Genomic DNA, 19,032 nt, shown 5'->3' with positions numbered 1-19,032 from the left:
GCACATGACAATACTTTATTTATTGAGAAAATACTTTGTTCCATAGTGCAAGATGACAAGTTCCTTCTGCAGCAGGTGGAAGTCAGTTCTCAGAATCCTTCCCTCAGGGACACTTTCAGCTGAGAACTCCAGATCCAAAGCACCCCTTGGCTCTGGTTTCTCTGGAATCTGTTCAGTGGAGTTGCTTGGTTTGCTCCTCCTCATGCTCTGGGCAGGGTGTTACAGCTGCAGCTCTCCTGGATCCGAGGCCAAGTATGTTTCTTGTCCAAAGGATCATCCAGCTGTGGGGTTTTTATGTCTAAGGCTCTCGGCTCTGCTCTCAAGAGAGGGGGCAGCAATGAGGAGCCACTCTCCAGATCCTGCCAGTCCTGGTTGCTGCCCCAGGTGGCCACTCAGAGCCCAACAAAGCCGAGGGCTCTCAGGGCAGAGAGCTTTGCTCATGGCTTCCATCCCACCCCAGGGGTTGGCAGGTTGCTCTGAGCTCCCTTTCCTAACAAACACCTGTCTCCCCTCTCTCCTAGGCTGCTCTGCGCCCTGGATGAGATCCTGTCCTTGGGCAGTGCTCCGCTCTGTGGGAGGCTGCCTGCCTGACCTTGGAGCAGGTAAGGGAGACAAGGGCACGGCAAAACAAGGACAGAGTAGAAAATTGAGCAGCAGCCAAGGTTCCAAAGGTGGGAGCCTCTAAGTCTCACAGATGGCATCACCAGGGAGCGTAGATGAATGCATTTGCCTGTGGCCAAAACCCTGGGGTGCTGCTCAGGGGAATGTTGAACTTGGGGCTCCCTTTGTGCTCCCCATGCCAGAGATCCAGCAGGGACTGGAAAAAGCCACCCCCAGCCAGGGAGCTTCCCCTCCCCTGCACGGTACTTTGTTACCAACACTGTTACCAGCAGTGTTTTTTCCTGCCTCCAGGAGCCATTTCCCATCACATCCCAGCAAACCTCTGTAAACACCTGGGGTGCAGAAGTGAACCTGAGCATTTGCCTGGTGCTGGTGAGACTGAGTCCTGCACCCCAGGCTGAGTCACCTCAATTTCAGAGGCTTTAGACAGGGGTAGGAAAGAGCTGAGGTGTCAGTCACTAAAGATGGTTTGTATTGCAAAAGAAGTAGGTTACCATGTCCTATTGTGAACAATTACATCTAATTACAAGTCACAGATTCACCACAAATACTATTTAATAACAAATTGCTGCCACACTCCAGCCAGAGCGTGCTGGGGGAACGTGAGCTCTGCCCTGTGGGCAGGTGGGACAGCAGGGGACAGAGTCTGGCTCAGCTCAGGGAGGGGCAGGTGCCAGCCCCAAAACCGGGGTGAAACTCTGGGTGCTGTGTCCTGTTCCCAGCAGTGGTGTGTGGTGTTGGGTTGGGTTGGATTGGTTCAGGTCAGTTTAGCAGATGCTTGATGAAACACCTTGTGTCACACAATGATTTTAGTTAAACTTTAAAAGGCTGCTCAGAAATGTAAAAAACCGCAATAAACTTCCTGAGAATTACACGAAACAGGATTTGCACCCTCCCCTCGCCAGCCCCGGCTGTTCGCTTTGGTTTTTGCTACCGGCGGAGCAGCACGGACCGAGCGCGGCCCGGGGACTCGCTTCTCCCGGCGCTGCCGCACCGGTGCTGCGGTGCTGCGCTTCCCGGGAGGGCCCGGCGGGACCGGGGCGAGTACTGGGGGCTGAGCGCCCCCTGCCGGTACCGAGCGCCCTCCGCCGGTACCGGAGCCGAGCTCCCCCTGCCGGTACCGGGCGGCTCCGGCCGCGGGGAGCTGGAACAAAGGAGTTTCCGTTCCACGTCGTTCCCGGGTGATTGGCACGCGGCACAACCGGGAGGACCAAAGGGAGGTACCGGAGCCACTCGGTGCCCGGTGCTTGGCGACAAACCCCGAGAGCAGCGGGTGAAGCAGTGATGGGACCTTCTGCCCCCCAGCAGCTCGTGGGCAGGGCGAGGGGACAGACAGACAGACAGATCGCTGTCACGCGAGCAGCGATGTGGGACACGTCAGTCCCCACGGCCGGTGACGTCTCTGTGCTTATCTGTCACAGTGTGCAAGTGCCAGCTGTCCCCAGGGCACTGGCACAGGTCTGAGGTGCCCCCAGGACACTGGCACAGGTCTGAGGTGCCCCCAGGACACTGGCACGGGTGTGAGGTGTCCCCATGGCACTGGCGCGGGTGTGAGGTACCCCCATGGCACTGGCACGGGTGTGAGGTACCCCCAGGTGAGTGAAGTGCCCCCAGACTCCACCTTGACACTGTGACAGTGACACTGCAGCATTTCCTGCCCAGGTCGCAGATTCGGCCATCGCTGATTGCAGCTTTTCAACTTCCTCCTGAGAAATACAACACGAGCTCCTATTAATAGAATAAGTTCATGGTTTCCAATGAATTTTTTTCCCTTCACTCAGGCTGGTTTGGTGGCTGATCCCTGTTTGGTGGCCCCGGCAGTTCTGTGCCAGCTGCCTGTGGCTTTTATTAGATTTTTGAATTTATTTGGATTTTTCAGAGGCCTTGATTTAGTGCTCACAGTTGCATCCCAGGCCAGTGGCTCTGGAACGCAGCCCCTCAGGAGCAGAGATAATTAGAACTCAGGGAAAAAGTGGTGTCCGAGTCTTTGAACAAAAAAAGTCTTGTTTAAGGAATGTGGTGCTGCAGGGCAGTGTTTGCCAGCAGGGTTTGTCTCCCTCTTGGAGCTGGTGCCTGCAGTCAGATCCTGCCCTCCACAGACACTCCGGGTGGGATTTTCTGGGAGCCTCTCTCAAAATGGAGGCATGGTGCCCTGGAGCAAATACAGGATGTATCCTGGGAATTGTATTTCTGCAAGCAGGGCAGGAGGGGCTGCTGGAAGGATGTGGGGAAGCAGGAAGAGAGCTGAAGAGGTGCTCAGAAGATTCTTGTACAGGGAAGATGAGGAGGCAAACAAACAACCAGAGAACAGGAAAACCGACGTGTTAGGAAATGATGGATCCATCCCCCGGGCTCCTGCTGAGGAGGGTGGGACAAGCTCCATGATTTCTGGCAGCCATGAGCTGCAGCTGCTCCACTCAGCTCCTGTGCTGCAGCCAGATGTGTTTGAGTGCAGCTTCAGCCCTTTCTGGCCTGACACAGCCCCAGCAGTGCCTCCCTCCATGCTCTGGCAATGCCCCACATGTGTGTTTGGGGGCTGTTCCAGGTCCCATCACCTCTAGGGAGGGTTTCCCAAGGGAGGGGGGAAGGGAGCAGGAGTCAAGTTTAAGTTCTGCTGTTCTGTATCCTGTTGTTTTCCTAGCAGGATTGTTGTAGTTTCCTGCACTGTCTTATCTGGAGCAGGGAAGTCAGAGCTCTCCAGTTCTCTGGCTCTGTGCGTGTCCAAGGTTGTAATCTGCAAAACAGGCACTGGAGCCCGTGAGAGGCACCAGCCAGGGCTGTCACAGGGCAGTGGGACAAGGACAGAGGGGGCAAAGGGCTTTTAGTGCCTCCAAATTAGTGTCTTTATGTAGTGCTCCTGTTTGCACAAGGCTGTGTCTGTTTTATGGGTTCAGGCCTTCAGCACACCTGGGAGGGGGAGACAGGAAGATCCCAGTGGTGACAATCTCAGGTCACTCTGTGTCTGACAGACCTTACAGGAAAAATCTCAGAAAGTGCTGAGTTTGCTCTCCCCCCCACCAAGGACAGACATAAAGTCTTAAAACAGAAAAAAGCATTTCCATGTTTCAGTCAGCCCAAAGTTCAGCCTCCCCTGAAGTGCTGGAGACTCTTGTGAAATTACCTGGCCACATTTTCTGGAATACTGAGGTAAAATCAGCACCCACAGCACTGAGGCCTGGAAATCTGTGCAGAGCAGGGCCTGAGAAAGTCAAACACTGTAGATTAAAAAAAAAAAAAAAAACAAACACCGACAAAAAAAAAACCCCAAAACCCAAAAAAACACTTAACACCAAAAAAAACCCCAAACCAACCAACCAAAAAAAAAAAAAAAAAATCCCCAACATTTTTTTTTCCCATGAGTGAGCCTGAATTCACCTAACTGTAGGTTTTAGCAGTAGACTGAATTCCCTCTGGGTTAAAAAAAAAAGAAAATCCTTTACTGTACAGCTCTGGAATGTCCTGTTTTCCTGCAGAAAGGTGTGGGTCCTGTACACAGTGTCCATTATCAGATGGGAGCCTCTCCTGGAAAGAGGATTAACCCACAACATCACTCCCAGCCACACAGACACCAAATCAGGCACAAGGTTCCAAAACAAACCTCAGGCAAAACTCTAAGTCCAGGGTTGCTGGAAGCAGGTAAAAACTGTGACAGAGATCAAGATGGATTTTTATTATTAAAGGGAAGACACCTATGCCAGTTCAGCCTTTGGGGGAAGGACAGTGGTCATTTTTCTCACTCAGCTGTGACTGTGAGTATAGACTGATTCCACTTGCCATTCCTTTGAGGGAATCTCAGCTGCTGAAAATCTGAGGGTCACAGCAGCCTAAGGGGTCTGTAGCTGAGCACCAGAGCTTGTGCTGGGAACTAAACAGCAAGAGAAGAAAAAAAGGCTTTTCTTTCAAAGAGATCAGGAAGAGGAAGACATGTGCCTGGAGATAAGGGAAGATAAAAGCATTCCATTTGCAGAGGCCTGTGATAGGGATCAAGATGTTCATCTGCCAAGTCAGTAATTTTGTGGCCCTATGACCATTGGGAGCTTCCGTTCCTGTTACCTTTTCCCACACTGACTGAAGGCACCAGATTGTTGGCATGGAAGTTCCTTTGAGTCTGTCTGAGTGGCTCAGCCCTTTCAGGGAATTGCACAGGCTGAACTTGAAGATAAAACTCTCTTTTACTTCAGGAGGGAAAATTATTTTTCCCCAAGTTCAGCTTGTAGGGGCTCAGTGGGAGCAGGCTGTGAGCTCTGTGGCGTGGGGAGGTGGGAACAGGTCAAACACCTCTGGGGAGAAGCTTGGGCAGAGCCTGTGAGGGGTCAGGGCAGCTGAAATGGCCACTGGAGGTGACTCCCTGCCCTGTTTGCTGGGGTTCATCAGGAGTGAGCTCACGGGAACAGTAGATCCCATACAAGGCCTTGATTAACATCAGGAGCTCAGATTGCATTTGCTGCTTCCAAAAAGGCTTTTATTGTCTGATTTTTTTTTGTTAAAGCAGCAGCAGATTTCAGTAAAATAAATTCTCAGTCAATCCCGCCTTTGCACATTCCACATGCTGGCACGTGCATCAGCCAAGCATTTGGGCTAAAATTATCTGTGCTATCATTAGGAAGGAACATATGGATTGATGGAACCTAAGTGCAGAAAAGAGCTGTGTGCTCTGCTGCAGGCTCACCCTGAAGGGAGCAGTTCCTGGTCAGCTCAGCTGGCACCTGGGAGAGGTGTGACCTGTTCTCTTTGTGTGTTGGGCTGCTGCTGGATGGGCACTGAGGGCACTGGACAGGGCATTGGGCACTGAGGGCACTGGGCACAGCACTGCCCCAGGGCCAGCACTCAGACCTGTTCCTGCCCCTGTGCTCCTGCCTTCACCCTCACCCTCTGACTGCCAGACTCCTGAGCTAAATCCCTGTGCACAAGCACCATGTTCATGGATTGCAGAGCAGCCCTACAGCTGGGATGGGGTTCTCCCATGTTGCCCAGCTCTCTGGGAGAGCAGGAGCCCTGGGGCTGGAGCTCCTGTGCCTGCTCAGGTGTGCTCAGGTGTGCTCTCAGCAGCACGTGCTCACAGACTGCCAGCCAGGGCCTGTTCTCCCCAAAAGCTGAGCTCTGTGTAGCCAGAACTGCTCAAAAGAACTGCTTAAAGAACCACTTTAGACAAGGTTCCCATGTCCAGTGTTTTCAGCCTTGCCTCTTTTCCCATCACTGATTGCAAAACTTTTAATTAATCATGGACTGAGATGTGAGCGTGCGGTGTCAGTGATGGCTCCTGGGCTGCTGTGGTGCTGAGGGCATGCTGCATGTCCCCTGTGACACAGGAATGACTTCCAGACTGCTGCAGGGAGCCTTCCAGACGGATGGGAGAGTTTCAGATTTAGTCTCTAATATAAATACAAGCTGCATATGCAAGTCCTTCAGTTGGGAAACTGCCTCTTGTTACTGTTTGCAAAGTCAGGCTGAAGCAGCCTCACTATTCCTTGTTCTCTCTCTGCAGTTCAGCACTTGGAGACACAGAGCTTGCCAACCCCAGAGCGCTGAAGGAATGGCTTGCAGAGTTCAGTTTGTAAAATTCTATTTTCAGTGTTTATATTTAGTTTCCGTTTTGTTGGTGTTGCACAGGCTGATCCTGCAAATATTTACCCCAGGAAGGTTTTGTGTGTAGAGTTCCTGGGAGTGCAGTGGGAGCTCAGCCCAGGGAGGGCACAGGCCTGCAGTGGGCTGAGCATGGAGAAATTCAGTTGCATCTTCTGGTCAGGGTTATATATATATATATATATATATATATATACATACATAAACACTTGTCCATGTATATAGCACACACATGTGATGATCCTTTCAGGTTCTGAGAGAGAAAGGCCATTCAAAGCATCACTTACTGATCCCCACCTGAGAGAAGGCTCAGTGAGACAGAAAGCAGCAGCATGGTGAGTGTTCTGTTATGGCATAAATGATGGCATAGACAAGAAAGAAAGAACAAATTGATTTTTAAAAGGAATCCTGAGATGAGATTGCCTACAGGTCTACAATTGTTGCACTGTGGGGAGGGACAGAAACAGCCCCAGACTGCTCTTGTCTGCTTCTCTCTCATTCCTGTTCTCTCCAACACCTTTACAGAGTGAGAGCACCAGTGACAGAGGGTGCAGCAGTCGCAGTTCCCTTCAAGGAGATCTCTCCAACCTTGTGATCTGGGCACACACTCATGGGACCATATGCAACCAGGTCCCAGGCCTGGAATTTATGCAGAACACAGATCATGTCAGCAATGACAATGCTGTGCTGTGGATGTGCAGAGCTGGACATGCCTATCACTGGCACTGTGGGAAGTCACACAACACAGGTGAAGAAGTGACTGAGGCTGTAGGAGGGAGAAAGAGGCTAGTGTCTTCTGAGTCTTTGGCAAGGGAATCCAGCTTTGAGGAAAAGAAGCCCAAGCTGACCCCATCATCTTTTGAGATGGATCAAGAAGATTCTGGGAACACAGGGTCATGTGGCAGATCCCAAGGGGTCACTGAGCAGAAGGCTGAAAGCCCCTACAAAAGAAATAACGAGCCCAAGGGGAGTCAAAATACCTGGAAACCCAAAACATTATTCTCTGCAGCAGAGCAGCACTTCTCCCTGTCTGGTAGTAGAGTCCAGACTGGTGAACAGGATGTGAAGTCCAAAAGCTGCAAAGATGTACAGATCATCATCTCTGATGAAGAGCAGAGTGAGGCAGATGAATACAACCAAGGAGGCAGAATCAGCCAGGATAAAGTGTCAGAGCCATCTGCTGAGAAGTTGCAGACACACCACTGCCAGAAGATGGCATTGCACCAGCCAACAGCCTCCCAAAAACCTGCCTTTGCCCCCAAGGCAAAGCCACCCCTAGCCCGTGCCTACATTATGCAGGCTCCTGTCAGCAACTCGGACGACCTGAGCAAGAACATCCTGAGGCTGGCTCCTTCCACTGCTGCAGGGCCCATGGCTGAAACTTCCAGAGCAAGGAGCCTCCCGGGGTCAGCAGCACCAAAGGTATGTCTCAAACCTCTTCCTGTCCCCAGCACTGAAGCCAAGGCCCAGCTTGAACCACAGCCCTCAGTGATGTTCTTTGAGCTCCAAACCACTGCTGCTTTTCAGCAACATCTCCAGCTGAGCCCTCCAGAGTGTGGCACACTGGGAATGGGCTCCAGTGGGGATGGTGCTGAGGATGTGGGTGAGGACAGTGACACATCAGGATCTGGGCAGACACCTTGTTCTTCAACTTTCCAGAGTCCAGAGAGCCATCCACCTGCAGCCTCAAACGGAGGTAAGACAGTGAGAGACAGTGGAGTTCTGTGCCTGCAGGGGTGTGGGGGTGTTCCATTAATCACTTTCCCAAAATATCCAGGGAGGGCGAGTTCACATCACTGCCAAGATCTGTACTGCAGCATCCAAGTAAATCTCTTGGATTTGGAGTACTCCTGTTTCTGCTTTTGTAGGGAATGCCCTTCTCTGGGATACCCAAAGGTGTTCCTGGCTGTGCCCCAGCCCCAACATCCCAGTTTGAATACTTTGGTCTTCAGTTTTACCCAGTACCCCCACACAGTATATTGGCTGTACTTGAGAGTCCCTGTGGGAAACTGGAGCTAGAGCAGGGAACTCAGGTCTCAGGAGAAAGAAACAAGAGGAAATAATGCAGAGAAATTGTGGCCAAAGCTCTGGCTGCACCAAGGCCAGTGTCAAAACCTCCCAGTGCTGCCAGTGGCAGCAGAGAGTCAGTCCTGCATAGGAAATGCAGAACACCACACATTGCTTTAGTCCTTGCAAGAATTAAGGTTTTTGTATGTGCTGTCCTGCAGCACAGGGGCCTGGGCATGTCCTTGTGAAGGGCAGAGGTTGCTGAGGCAGCATTTGGGGTCTGCCTGGGATGTGCTTACAGCACCAGTGCTGGTCCTGAAAAGGCTTAGGGGTTGTTGTTCCTTTTGGAGCCATAACCACACAAACTGCCACAGTTGGGGTTTGGGAGCAGTATTTTACTATTTTCATAACTGACATCATGTGTCATGTGAAGGGACTGGGAATTCTTCTGGAAATGTCTGTAGTGGCTGTTTCTGCCAAGGTAACTGGCTCATGGCACAGAGGAGGCCTCAGCATGACTGATTCATGAGCTGTTCCTCTCTGCACCTGGAGCAGTCAGTACAAAACAGGCCAAAACCCCAAACCAGTGGGACAGCCATCAGTCTTTCAGGATGACAACTAAGCCTGTAAAAAAGAACCTGGTGCAAAAAGGTGTTGGCTCATGAGCCCTTTTCCATCACCCCATCCTCAGCCCTGGACGAGTCACAGGCGAGCAGATGGAGCTTTCCAGCAATCCAAAGAATTCATTTCTCATGCTACATCGAACTAGGTAGATGTGGTATTGCCATGGCAACTTGGGAGAGAGCCCAACTGGAATCCTGGCAATCCTTTAAACAAAATCATAGTAGACTTTTACTCACCTGTTTGTTCTTCCTCACCATCCACCCCAACCTTTGGTTCGTGCTGTTATTTCACAGTGAAAGGGAAATTTCCCTGTATGGCAGTGAGCAGGGCCAGCTGCCAAGGGAGAGGGAGCATGAAGGAGCCCAACTTTCCCTGGAGAGCTGGGCAGTGTTGGGTTGTGCTGTCTTGTGGAAAACACAAATATTACCCACAGTTCTAGGGGAAGGGATTTGGGAGAGTCCTGTCCTCTCTGAATGGCTTCCAGAAGCAGATAGACACTATCCTGTACCTCCTTATGTTTTACTGATCTTTGTGGATTCTTCCTGTCCACAAATCTGTGTCTTGTCTTTTAGATGTGCTGAAGAAGCAGGAGAAAAAGAAAAGCTTTAGCACTGGAGACATAAAAGTGTTTGAAGACTGGCTGAAGGGGCACCACCCCTCCGAAACGCGCAAGATCCACACGCTGCCTCCTGCAGAGCTCGACCACTACCTGGTGTCCTTCTTCAGCTCTGCCAAGAAACAGAATGGCAAAGATTTTTCTGCCAGTTCCTTAAACATCTTCCGGTGCAACATCAACAGGTACCTCCTAGACCACAACTACCAGCACAGCATATTGAGAGGGCCAGAGTTCAAGGCCTCTCAGGAAGCCTTTAAATTAAAGCATTGGTATCTGTTTCAAAAGAAGGAGGAAGGGTGGAATGTTGTGGAGAACCTGACAGATGAAGATGTGAAAAGCCTTCTTGAGAAGGGAATTTTAAGCATGACAGACCCTCGGGGCTTGTTGTACCTCGTTTTCATCACCCTCATTAGGGGGTTTGGGGCAAGCACCCACCACCAGGCCCACCAGCTGTATTGGGGACAGGTGGTGCTGAGGAAGACCAGAGGAGAGGTGGAGTACTTGGAATGGAGGGAGGATCTGAGCTCCAGGGGAAACGAAGGGGAGCTAAACCCACGGCTCTTTGCCAGGCCTGAGGATCCAGAGAACTGCCCGGTTGCCAGTTACAAGGAGTATGCCAGGAGGAGGCCAGCAGACATGCTGGATGACAACCACCCTCTTTACTTGTCTCCCAGGTCACTGTGCTCTGTCTGGGACAAAGTGTGGTACTGCAGGAAGGCACTGTCAAAAATCAAAATTGATTGTATTTTGAAAGTTATTACCCAGGAAATCAGAGGAGCAGTAAGGAAGACCAAGAAATAGGGGTGTCCCTTCAGCTTTACCCCTTCAACCACTCCAAGGCTGCTCTGAAACACAATCCTACTGCAATATTTGGTGTAGGTTGAGAACAGACATCCTTCTGCTGGGCTTCACCTTGGCACTGAAGGTACCTACAGATCTGCAGCGCCTTGGCTGTCAGGGAAGTTTCTTAGTTGTTGTTTCTGTTACTGGAATTGATAATTCAAAGAGTTAATGAGTGTCTTCAGTTTCACGTTTGCCAAACGAGTTAATGTTCTACCACACGGTCAATGCTGTTAGAAACCACCACTGCTGGTACAGAGTTGGGTGGCAGAGCCTGGCCAGGAGCATCAGCTGCACCCACATTTTGAGGCTGACACCCCACACAGCTCAGCCTGTGGGGAAGCATGAGCAGCAGGAGAGTGATGATGCTGCCAATCCCAACCTTGCAAGAATGCTTCTGACAAGGTTCAGGTCATTTCCCTTAGGGAAAGATTTGTAGATTGAAGAAGTTGTGGCTGTTTTAAGAAGTTATTTAAAGTGTCTGACAATGTTGAAAGGTTTTATGGTAAGTGGTTTCCCTGGAGTGCAAAACACAGCTCCACAAAGGCACTGGGAGGTGTGCTCAGCTCTGCTCAGCTGCACCAGCACTGTGTAGTGCCTGTTACAGCTCAGTCAGGTTTTTGGTTGCATTGTTGGCAGAGCCAAATAAAAGAGCCTTTAATTCAGTCCTGTCTGTCTGTGTCTGAACAGGAGGTGATGCTTTCCTGGAACACTGGTGTGTTCCCTGTTGAGCTCAGTCTCCCCTGCTCCCCGCCCAGTGGCACAGAGCTTTGTGCCCTTTGAAGCCCTAGGAGCCATTCCCATGATGTCAAATGAAGCCTTGGGGGTCAAGCTCTTTGCCCCACTTGATCCCATCCAACCAACTGAACATCAAGAAGTAACTTAAGGACGTTTGAAGAGACATAAAACCAGACAAACTGCCCAGGTGCTGGAGGGTGTCTGCTGCCTCCTCTTGTGCTTTGGAGCACGGGTGGCATCACCTTGACTCCCGGACTGAGAGCTGTCCCGAGGGTCCCACCAGTCCCGGGTCACACCTCTGCTCCCCGCCTCCCCCAGACCCCCAGACCACCCCGGTTCGGGCTCTTTCCTCCCCGTTGCTGCTCGGTTCGGCCCACGCCCAAAGCTCGGCAACGAGCAGCTGCTGACGGGAAGAACGGGTGGGGTGGTACCGTCTGCCAGCTCTGCCCTGTCCCAGCACCTGGGCACCTCCCTGGGGCTCCACCGGGGAAACCCCGGCCAGCGCCCGCACCGGGACCCCCCCGTCAGCAGAGTGGGGTCGGTACCGGGGTCTCGGTGGATCCGTACCGGACCCCAGCCAGCGCTTGCGTAGCGGGTCGGTACCGGGTCCCGGCGGGTCCGTACCGGGGTCTCAGTGGATCGGTACCGGACTCCGGACAGCGCTTGCGGAGGGGGTCGGTACCGGGGTCCCGGCGGGTCCGTACCGGAGCCGCGGGCGCTGCCCGGGAGCCCCCTAGCGGGGGCGGGCGGATGGGCACGGGGCGCAGCGCGGTTGGGGGGTCGAACGGGACTTTCAAGCCCACCCGGTGCCACCCCCCGGTGCCACCCTGCAGTGCCGCCCCCGCCCCGCGCAGGGGTTCCTCCCACCGGCCCCGGGTGTTCCCAGGCCCGCCCGGTGGGACCCCGGTGCTCCCCCAGCCGCAGCCCCGCATCCCAACCCCCAATCCCATCCCGGGGCTTCTCTGAAACACCGGAACAAAACCAGTAGAGCAGGCGGACAGAACAGGCCTGGAAGACCGAGGGAGTATAACAACTCTTTAATAAATTAGCAAAATAAACAGCATTTATATATATTTTTATATTCTATTGCTGCATCTCCGTGGATCACAGGAGTTAAACCAATGTTGATTCCCAAGTCCCACAGCAACACTGATCCAGAGGCCTCAGTTCAGGTACCTCCAAGGCAATGCTCAGCCTTGCAGTACTTAAAAACCTAAAACCACTGAGAAATAAAACAGCTTTTTTGTAAGCCTGAGACACAGCTCCCGAGGGGCAATGTGAATTATCGGGTGATTTCACCTGGCTGGCTCCAGGCGGAAATGATTAAAAAGATACTGATCCAATTTTTTCCCTCTTAAGAAAAAAAAAAAGTGTTCCTCCACCCCGCAGGGAGGAGGAGGAAGGAGCTGATCTATTGCATGGAAGGATTATCAGTTTAACAATAAACCAGATTGATTAGCAGGGTTCACGTCTCTGATTGTTGCGGTGGCCAAGGGTGGAACTGATCGAGTATTTAGGTCATGCATCAGCTGGTTGTGAGCAGGGCCAGCCCCCAGCCCGGGGTCCCTCAGTCCTCATCCCGCACGTACTGCCCCGCCTCCCAGCGCTGGGCCATGACGCTCTTGTGGCGAAACACTCGGGTGCTTTCCACCACCTGCAGAGACCAGAACGTGCAGGATCTTTATAAAGAAGAGACTTTCACAACGATCTGCTTGGCAGAGCTGCTCCCCCTCCCCCTGCCGGCTCCCCAGCCCGCTCTGCCTGACCCAGTGTCCACCTGAGTGGTGCCCGTGGGAGCCAGGACCATCCTGTCCACCCCTGTCCGTCCCACAAAGCCTCCAGGAGTGAGGGGAGCCGGGGAAGGTGGGAGGTGTCAGGGCTTTACCTCTGTGTTGACCTTGTCGACGGGTTCAATGCCTGCATACTGTGGAAAGAGGAAAACAAGATTAGATAATGGCAGCCTGGCAAGGGAATATCCAGAGACTGCTGGATCTGGCTGCCAGCAGGGGCACAGGATAGGCAAGGGAAGGCAGCACATGCAGCCAAGCCCTCCCTGGTCTACCACCAAGGTCAGCAGCTGGATCTCCAGCTGCAGGTGGGAGTCAGGAACGGCCACCTCCAGCCCCAGAGCCACCAGTATTCTCCCAGGCTCAACCCCCCAACCACTTGGCACAAGCAGGGTGGGCATGTTCACCTTTCCATCCTCCTTCACCCTCCTCCTCCGCTCCTCAAAGGGGCTGGAACCTGATGAGTCAGGGGTGAGGGTCTCTGCACTGCCGTGGGAGGAGCTGGTCACTCTCAGCGGGGTGAAGGATGAGATCAGCCCCAGGACCCCCGGCTGGTGTGAGGCAGGAGAGGAGGCAGGAGACTCGGACACTGAGTAGTTGCCACTGGCACCTGAGGCAGCTTTGAGAGAAAGAACATTGGGGGGGTGACCTCAGTTCCACTCCCAGGGGGTGGAGACCCACAGGAGTGTCAGGCCTCCATAGCAGGTCCAGCAGGTTTGGTCATAGCCTGGACCCCATGCCTGGGGCCCAGGCAGGGACTGCAGGAACAAGGGGTAAAAATGCATTAGCTGGGCCCTTCCAGCCCTGTTTGCTGCTGTAACGTGACACAAACTCATCGAGACCTGAGCAGCTCTAATCCTGCAGAGCCTAACCCTCCTCAGCAGCAGTTCTGCTGACTCCAGTGTGCTGGTATCAAGTTCTCCCAGGACAACCTGCTACCTGCACACCAGAATCCTTACAGCCATCCCACCAAATCATTTCTCTGTCCCTCTGCTCCCTCACCAGAGCTGTGCCGAGAGCGGGAGCCCTCCTGGGGACCGGCACTGCTGTAGGTGTCCATCAGCCGCCGCCGCTGCTCCTGGAGCTCCTCTTCCCTCTGCAGGTCACTCCGGATCTCCTCCTCGATCAGCGCCGACGTCTGCGGCTTCCACGTCCGTAGCCGGTACTGCTCCTCCCGGCCGTCCTCCCTGCGCAGCGGGCTCTGCGTCCCCATGTCCTCCACGAAGGACACCTTGGGCTTCCAGAAGGAGAGGTTCAAGTACTCTCTGGGCAGGACAGCAGTGCTGCTGGGGCTCGGGGTGGAGCCGGGAAGCTTTCCTCCCCGGGAATCCTCGCTCCCCCATTTGCTGGCGCTGGCGGAAGCGTGCTGGGACACCGAGGACTGCTCCCGGCTCCTCTCGCTGGCGGCGAAGCGTGGCTGGGACAGCTGGAAGTGGGCGATGCTCGCCGTGTAGCTGGGAATGCTTCTCCCAGCCCTGGTGTCTTCTGTGGGGCTGGGGCTCGAGGGCTGCTCCACCACAAACTCTTTAACCCAGCTCCTCCTTTCCTCTGCCCGCTTCAGGGGAGTGGGCTTCTCTGGGGGGGCTTCCTCCTGCTCGAACACCCTCCTGCGCTCCTCCAGCTCCTGCTGCGTCCCCCTGTCGTACGCCCCCAGCAGCCTCCCCTGCCTCTTCAGATCTTCCTCACGCTTCGTTTCCTGTTCAATTTCCCTCTGGACGTAAAGGGAAGCGCGGCCTCTGTCCTTCCCTTTCCTGCCTGGGCCGGGAGACGTGTGAATGTTGAGGACAGGCTTGGTCTGGATCTCCACCAGCTCGCTGCTGGAGGTCAGCCGCTGGATCCCCCTTTCCTTCCAGAGGTTCTCCTCCCTTTCCATGGCCATGCGGATCTCCCTCTCGATGGGTGTCTCGTTGCTGACCCTCGTCTCCTTGCCCAGCCCATTGCTGCTGGCCCTCAGATCCACGCCGAAGGTCTCGTTGGAGGCGCTTCCATCGCTGGCATAGCCCGCAGTGGCTTCGGTATACATCTCACCCAAGCCAGAGTCCAGGTCTTCTCTGGACCCTGCTTTGGTCAGGATGGACATCTTCCCAATGGGATGTGACCTTTCTGTGTGAGCTTTTCTGGGAGCATAAGCCTCCTCTTTCTCGGGTGTCTTGTAGGAGGACACATCATAAACCTGGTAAACACTCTTGTCTGTCCCGCTCTGGCTTGATGCACCAGCACTGCTGTAGCCTCTTGTACCCTTCATGGCCATCTCAGGGCTGTACCACTCTTCTCTGGAGACTTTTGTCACTGACTCTGGCCTTGGGGACATGGCCTGCTGCCCTGGGCTGAAAAATGAGCCGGGGCTGGTCTTCTCCAGCATCAGGAACTGCTGCCGAGCCGCAGAGAAGTTGATCTGCTCCGTGTCAATATTCTCAGGGTCAACGGGAGTTGCAGCCCTGCCTGGGGAAGGTTTGTCAAACCAGATGGCAAAGCTGGTGGGGACACTGCCTGTGTGCCTGCCTTCACCTTGGCTGCCCATGCTGGTGCTGATGGAGCCCAGCTCATCCATGGAGCTCCACCTCTCTGCGATTGTGGAGCTCTTCCTCATCGCCTGGCTCCGGATGACCTCCTTCCTCTCATCTTCGAGCTCCCTGGCTTTCTCAGGTGAGATGTTGGGTGGAGGGACCCTGTACAGGTCTTGCTCCTCATCATCATAGAGCTTCGAGGGTTTCCTCTCACCCTTGTAAGCCCGGAGGTCGTACAGGCTTCCCGATCTCACCACCTCTAGCTTGGACTCCCTGTCAGGGGACGGGGTCCAGACATCTCTTCCACCCTCCAGGAAATAGGAGGGTGACTGGGACCTCCTCTTCCAGCTGTAGCCATTTTCCACCCTCTGGGTGCTGTGCTGAGCAGAGCTGAACACATCATCATCACTGCTGGCCCTCAGGTCTGCCAGTGAGTCGTGCCTGTGCGAGGCCTGTGGCAGCTGGAACACAAGGTGCCTGGTGACTCTGTCCATCTCCTGGGAACAGTCACTCCTGTGCCAATCTTATCCCAGACAGGGGCCACTGCTCAGTTTTGAGGTCACCCTCAGAATCCCAGTTCAGCAGAGGCCAAGGGTCTTGACCTGGCTGGTCCTGCAAGCAGGAGGGGAGAGCAGCCATTAGGAACAGCAGAAGGAGCAGAGATTGAGATGCAGCCCCTCTCCCAGCCTGGTACCACTGTCCTCGGTGTGGGACAGAAACTGCCACACCAGCCTGCCTCTGTGGGGCAGGAGCAGCCAGAGCACAAAGCACCATTCCCCACAGGAGCTGCCACAGAGCCCAGAAATCCACCCCACCTCTGTCCCCCAGCCTGGCCGGGTCCTGAGGGAGCACAGCCAAACCTGCCCAGGCAGTCAGTGCTGCCTGCACCACCAAAGGCAGCAGGACCTCAGCCACAAGCTCCTGGTGGCACCACATCCAGCTGGGCACTGCCCTGGGCACGGACAGCCTCGGCCTCTCCACGTGCCCAGGGCAGGGAGGGAGCTCCAGTCCTGGGCAGCACGGGCAGGGAGAGGTGGTGCCAGGCCTGGGCCACTCCTGCAGGGAATATCTTCTCGTGCCATTTACAGAAAGGATCCTCCAAATAGCCCAGCTCTAGAAACTGGGGTCATAAAAACAGTTTCATGGCTCATAAAACGAGGGGACTTTAACCCCCCTGGCACACAGGGCAGGAGGGAACAGCCCCAGCCTGGGGTCAATCCTCCAGAGCCGGCTGGAACAGCAGATCCCAGACAGGGAGGGGCAGCACAGGTGGGTCCCCATGAGACAGCAGCTGCCACCTCATTGCAGATGCCATCCCTGGCTCCAGAGCTGGTGACACACATGTCACCTGCAGACAAGCTGGATGTGCCTGGAGCCAGCACCACGTCCTGTGCCACGGTTTGCCGAGGTTTAGCCACGGCTTTGCCGTCACCTGTGAGCCCTAGCAGGTCGGGGTGTGTCACTGCTGGGCACCACTCCCAGGCACTCACGGCCTCCTGGGAGTGTGCAGCAAAACTGGAGCAAGGCCACGGTGACAGCAGGGGCAGCCCAGAGCCTGGGGCCACGGTCCTGGCAAGCACAGCTCGGGATGAGGCTGGCCCAGGTGGAGGCAGGTGCCCGGTGTTCCCTGCATCTGGAGCATCCTGGCTCATCCCCAGGACGAGAGCACTCCGTGCCTCCTTCCTTCCTTCCTGCAGCGATTCTGGTGACCTCCAGCCCTCCTGGGATGCACCGTCCTCCCTCCCACAATGCAAGCAGGCCTGGGCCCCAGCCAGGAGCTTTTTAAACCTTTCCTGGGGCAGGAGCACGTGGGTCTCATTAGCCGGGACATCCCGGCCAGCCCCGGGCAATGCCTCACCGCTGGAACTGCTGCCCAGCCCTGTGCCCAGCCCTGGTGGCTCAGCCTCTCTTCCTGAAGCTGTGCCCGGCTGAATTTACCTGTTAATTCCCCTGCTGTGATTCACTCTTGCTCTTTTATTGCCCCCAATGACGAGGATAATGAAAACCATCTGCCCACGCCTCTTACCATGTTTGGGGGGGATGAAATCCCGGCTCGAAGGGGACCCCCTCACCGGGGAGCGCTGGCCCAGGAGGGGAGCAGGGACACAGAAACCAGCTGGGCTCTTATCAGGGCTCCCTGCCGGCTCCACGCAAGCGGAACGGCCCCTCCCAGAGCTGCTCCCAAAACATCCGACCTCCCTCAGCTCCCTCTGGTGCTGTGGCGCTGCAGGGGCCCGGGGGTCCTGGGCTTTTCCCCCCAGCCCAGCCGAGCACCGTGGGAGGTGCTGGGCACAGCAGATGGCATTGCCACCAGTCTGGCCTGGGATCCCCCCCATAATGAGACATCTGGGGCGCCTTCCAGGGTCCCCCCAGTTTGGGGGTTCTCTACAGGGCTATAGAGCTGCAGTGCACCCCCCCCCCGTGCCCCCCATGAGCCAAGGGCTGTCCCCAGACGGGCTGATGCACACAAACATCCCAGCCGGTGTCCATGTCCCTCCGCTGCCCACCCCAGCCAGCGCCAGCCCTCCCTGCACGCCCTCGGTGCCACCATCCCTGCGTGGCCAGGGGCACACAGCGTCCCCCCGGTGCCTGGCACTGCCCTCGCCCCCAGCACGCTGCACTTACTGTCCATGGAGCTGTCGGGGCAGGGGTCCCCATGTCCCCGGGGCTCCCAGCTGGGCTCTGTCTGCCGGGGCGGGGCAGCGCTGGGGTGTGGGGGGGCGGGGGTGGCTGCGGGGCCCTGATAAGCTCAGCACCGGGGAGCTCTGGGCGATTCCAAGAACCACCTTGGGCTCAGTGCCCTGTCCCCAAATTCCTGTGCTGTCGCCACCCTGCTGCAGCTGGTCCCGTGCCCGGGGGGCTCCCTTGGCTCTGACCCGTGGGGTTCAGCGGTGCCCTGATGCACCAACGTGCCACGGTGGTGTGGCCATGCCACCACAGACCTTGCTGCAGCACTTTCTGCCCCTCCATGAACGGCACTGAGGAGCCCTGAAGCTCCAGCAGAAGCTGCACGTCCAGCTCTCCCCTCACCCTGTTAGCCCCAGAGGAGGGGATGGCAGCAGAGCCCCGTGCCAGGAGCAGCCCGGGCACTCCTGTCACACCACGGGGCCACCCAGCTGATAACCCCGTGTTTGCAAGGCGGGTGCCCTCCTGCCACTGCCAATCCCAGCTCCTCGCAGCAGGGCAGCTCCCTGCTTCCCTGGGGACATGCCACCTGCTGTGGACACCTCTGGCAGCTCCCAGGATAAAGGCAGGGCTGTGGCACAGTGTCCTTGGTGCCCTTGGTGCCTGGATCCTGCTGGAGTGGGTGACATTGCCCAGAACTGCCCTCCGTCCTGGCACGGGGTGTCACAGCCAAGCGGGCGATGCCGTGCCAGGCACTCAGCCCTGTCCTTGTCCCCTCTGCCCCCACCAAAGCCCACTCCCGGCCCCACTGCCACCCAAACACAGCACTGGTGTCAGACAGAGCCCAGTTCACCCCAGCTGTGGGTGCTGGGGGTCCCACTTACCCCCTTGGTGCCCTGGTCCCGCCGGGGTGGCACTGCCTGGCCTGGGGACAGCGGCTGGTGGCTGTGGCTGCCAGGCTGCTCTGCGTTTCCGGGCAGGTGAGCAGAGCCTGTTCTACCCTGGGGCTGAGCCAAAGTCCACAGGTGATGCCAAGGAGCCAGGAGCACTCCACGCCCGCCGCAGGGCGTGTGCTGGCACCTGG

The 19,032-nt window shown here is 55.6% G+C and overlaps 2 protein-coding genes across 4 annotated transcripts; one reads left to right on the top strand and one right to left on the bottom strand.

Moving 5' to 3' along the window:
- Positions 1-587: 587 nt before the first annotated feature.
- On the top strand, positions 588-10,252 carry LOC311162553 (uncharacterized protein; the record flags this gene model as incomplete). 2 transcript variants are annotated; one of them, XM_084220955.1, is made up of 4 exons in its annotated part: positions 588-602; positions 6,455-6,539; positions 6,730-7,900; positions 9,408-10,252. In XM_084220955.1, exons 2-4 carry the CDS (start codon positions 6,537-6,539, stop codon positions 10,250-10,252), a joined length of 2,019 nt encoding a protein of 672 aa, XP_084077081.1. In that variant the 5' UTR covers positions 588-602; positions 6,455-6,536. The 2 variants fall into 2 exon arrangements, with proteins under 2 accessions (XP_084077081.1, XP_084077082.1); XM_084220956.1 differs by lacking the exon at positions 588-602 and adding an exon at positions 6,118-6,175.
- Positions 10,253-12,051: 1,799 nt separating this feature from the next.
- MISP (mitotic spindle positioning) lies at positions 12,052-18,020 on the bottom strand. 2 transcript variants are annotated; one of them, XM_084221122.1, is made up of 5 exons: positions 17,949-18,020; positions 13,819-15,935; positions 13,224-13,435; positions 12,915-12,953; positions 12,052-12,683 (listed from the first exon to the last, which is right to left on the bottom strand). In XM_084221122.1, the coding sequence occupies exons 2-5, from the start codon at positions 15,815-15,817 to the stop codon at positions 12,597-12,599; spliced, it is 2,337 nt and encodes a 778-aa protein (XP_084077248.1). In that variant the 5' UTR covers positions 15,818-15,935; positions 17,949-18,020; the 3' UTR covers positions 12,052-12,596. The 2 variants fall into 2 exon arrangements, with proteins under 2 accessions (XP_084077248.1, XP_084077249.1); XM_084221123.1 differs by lacking the exon at positions 17,949-18,020 and adding an exon at positions 17,350-17,461.
- Positions 18,021-19,032: the final 1,012 nt, after the last annotated feature.

This window comes from Fringilla coelebs (assembly GCF_963513975.1).
Source record: "Fringilla coelebs genome assembly, chromosome: 24".
NCBI classification, from domain to species: Eukaryota; Metazoa; Chordata; class Aves; order Passeriformes; family Fringillidae; genus Fringilla; species Fringilla coelebs.
The sequence above is the reverse complement of the archived record's forward strand: the minus strand, read 5'-3'. Positions and strand labels throughout refer to the sequence as shown.

Bases quoted from the DNA above. Each gene is read 5' to 3' on its own strand.
- MISP (XM_084221122.1), bottom strand. From the start codon at position 15,817: ATGGACAGAGTCACCAGGCACCTTGTGTTCCAGCTGCCACAGGCCTCG. The intron at 13,436-13,818 runs GTGAGGGAGCAG...TTTCTCTCAAAG, and splicing joins CCGCTCTCGGCACAGCTCTG to CTGCCTCAGGTGCCAGTGGC. The intron at 12,954-13,223 runs GTGAACATGCCC...CTCTTTCCACAG, and splicing joins GGGTGAAGGAGGATGGAAAG to TATGCAGGCATTGAACCCGT.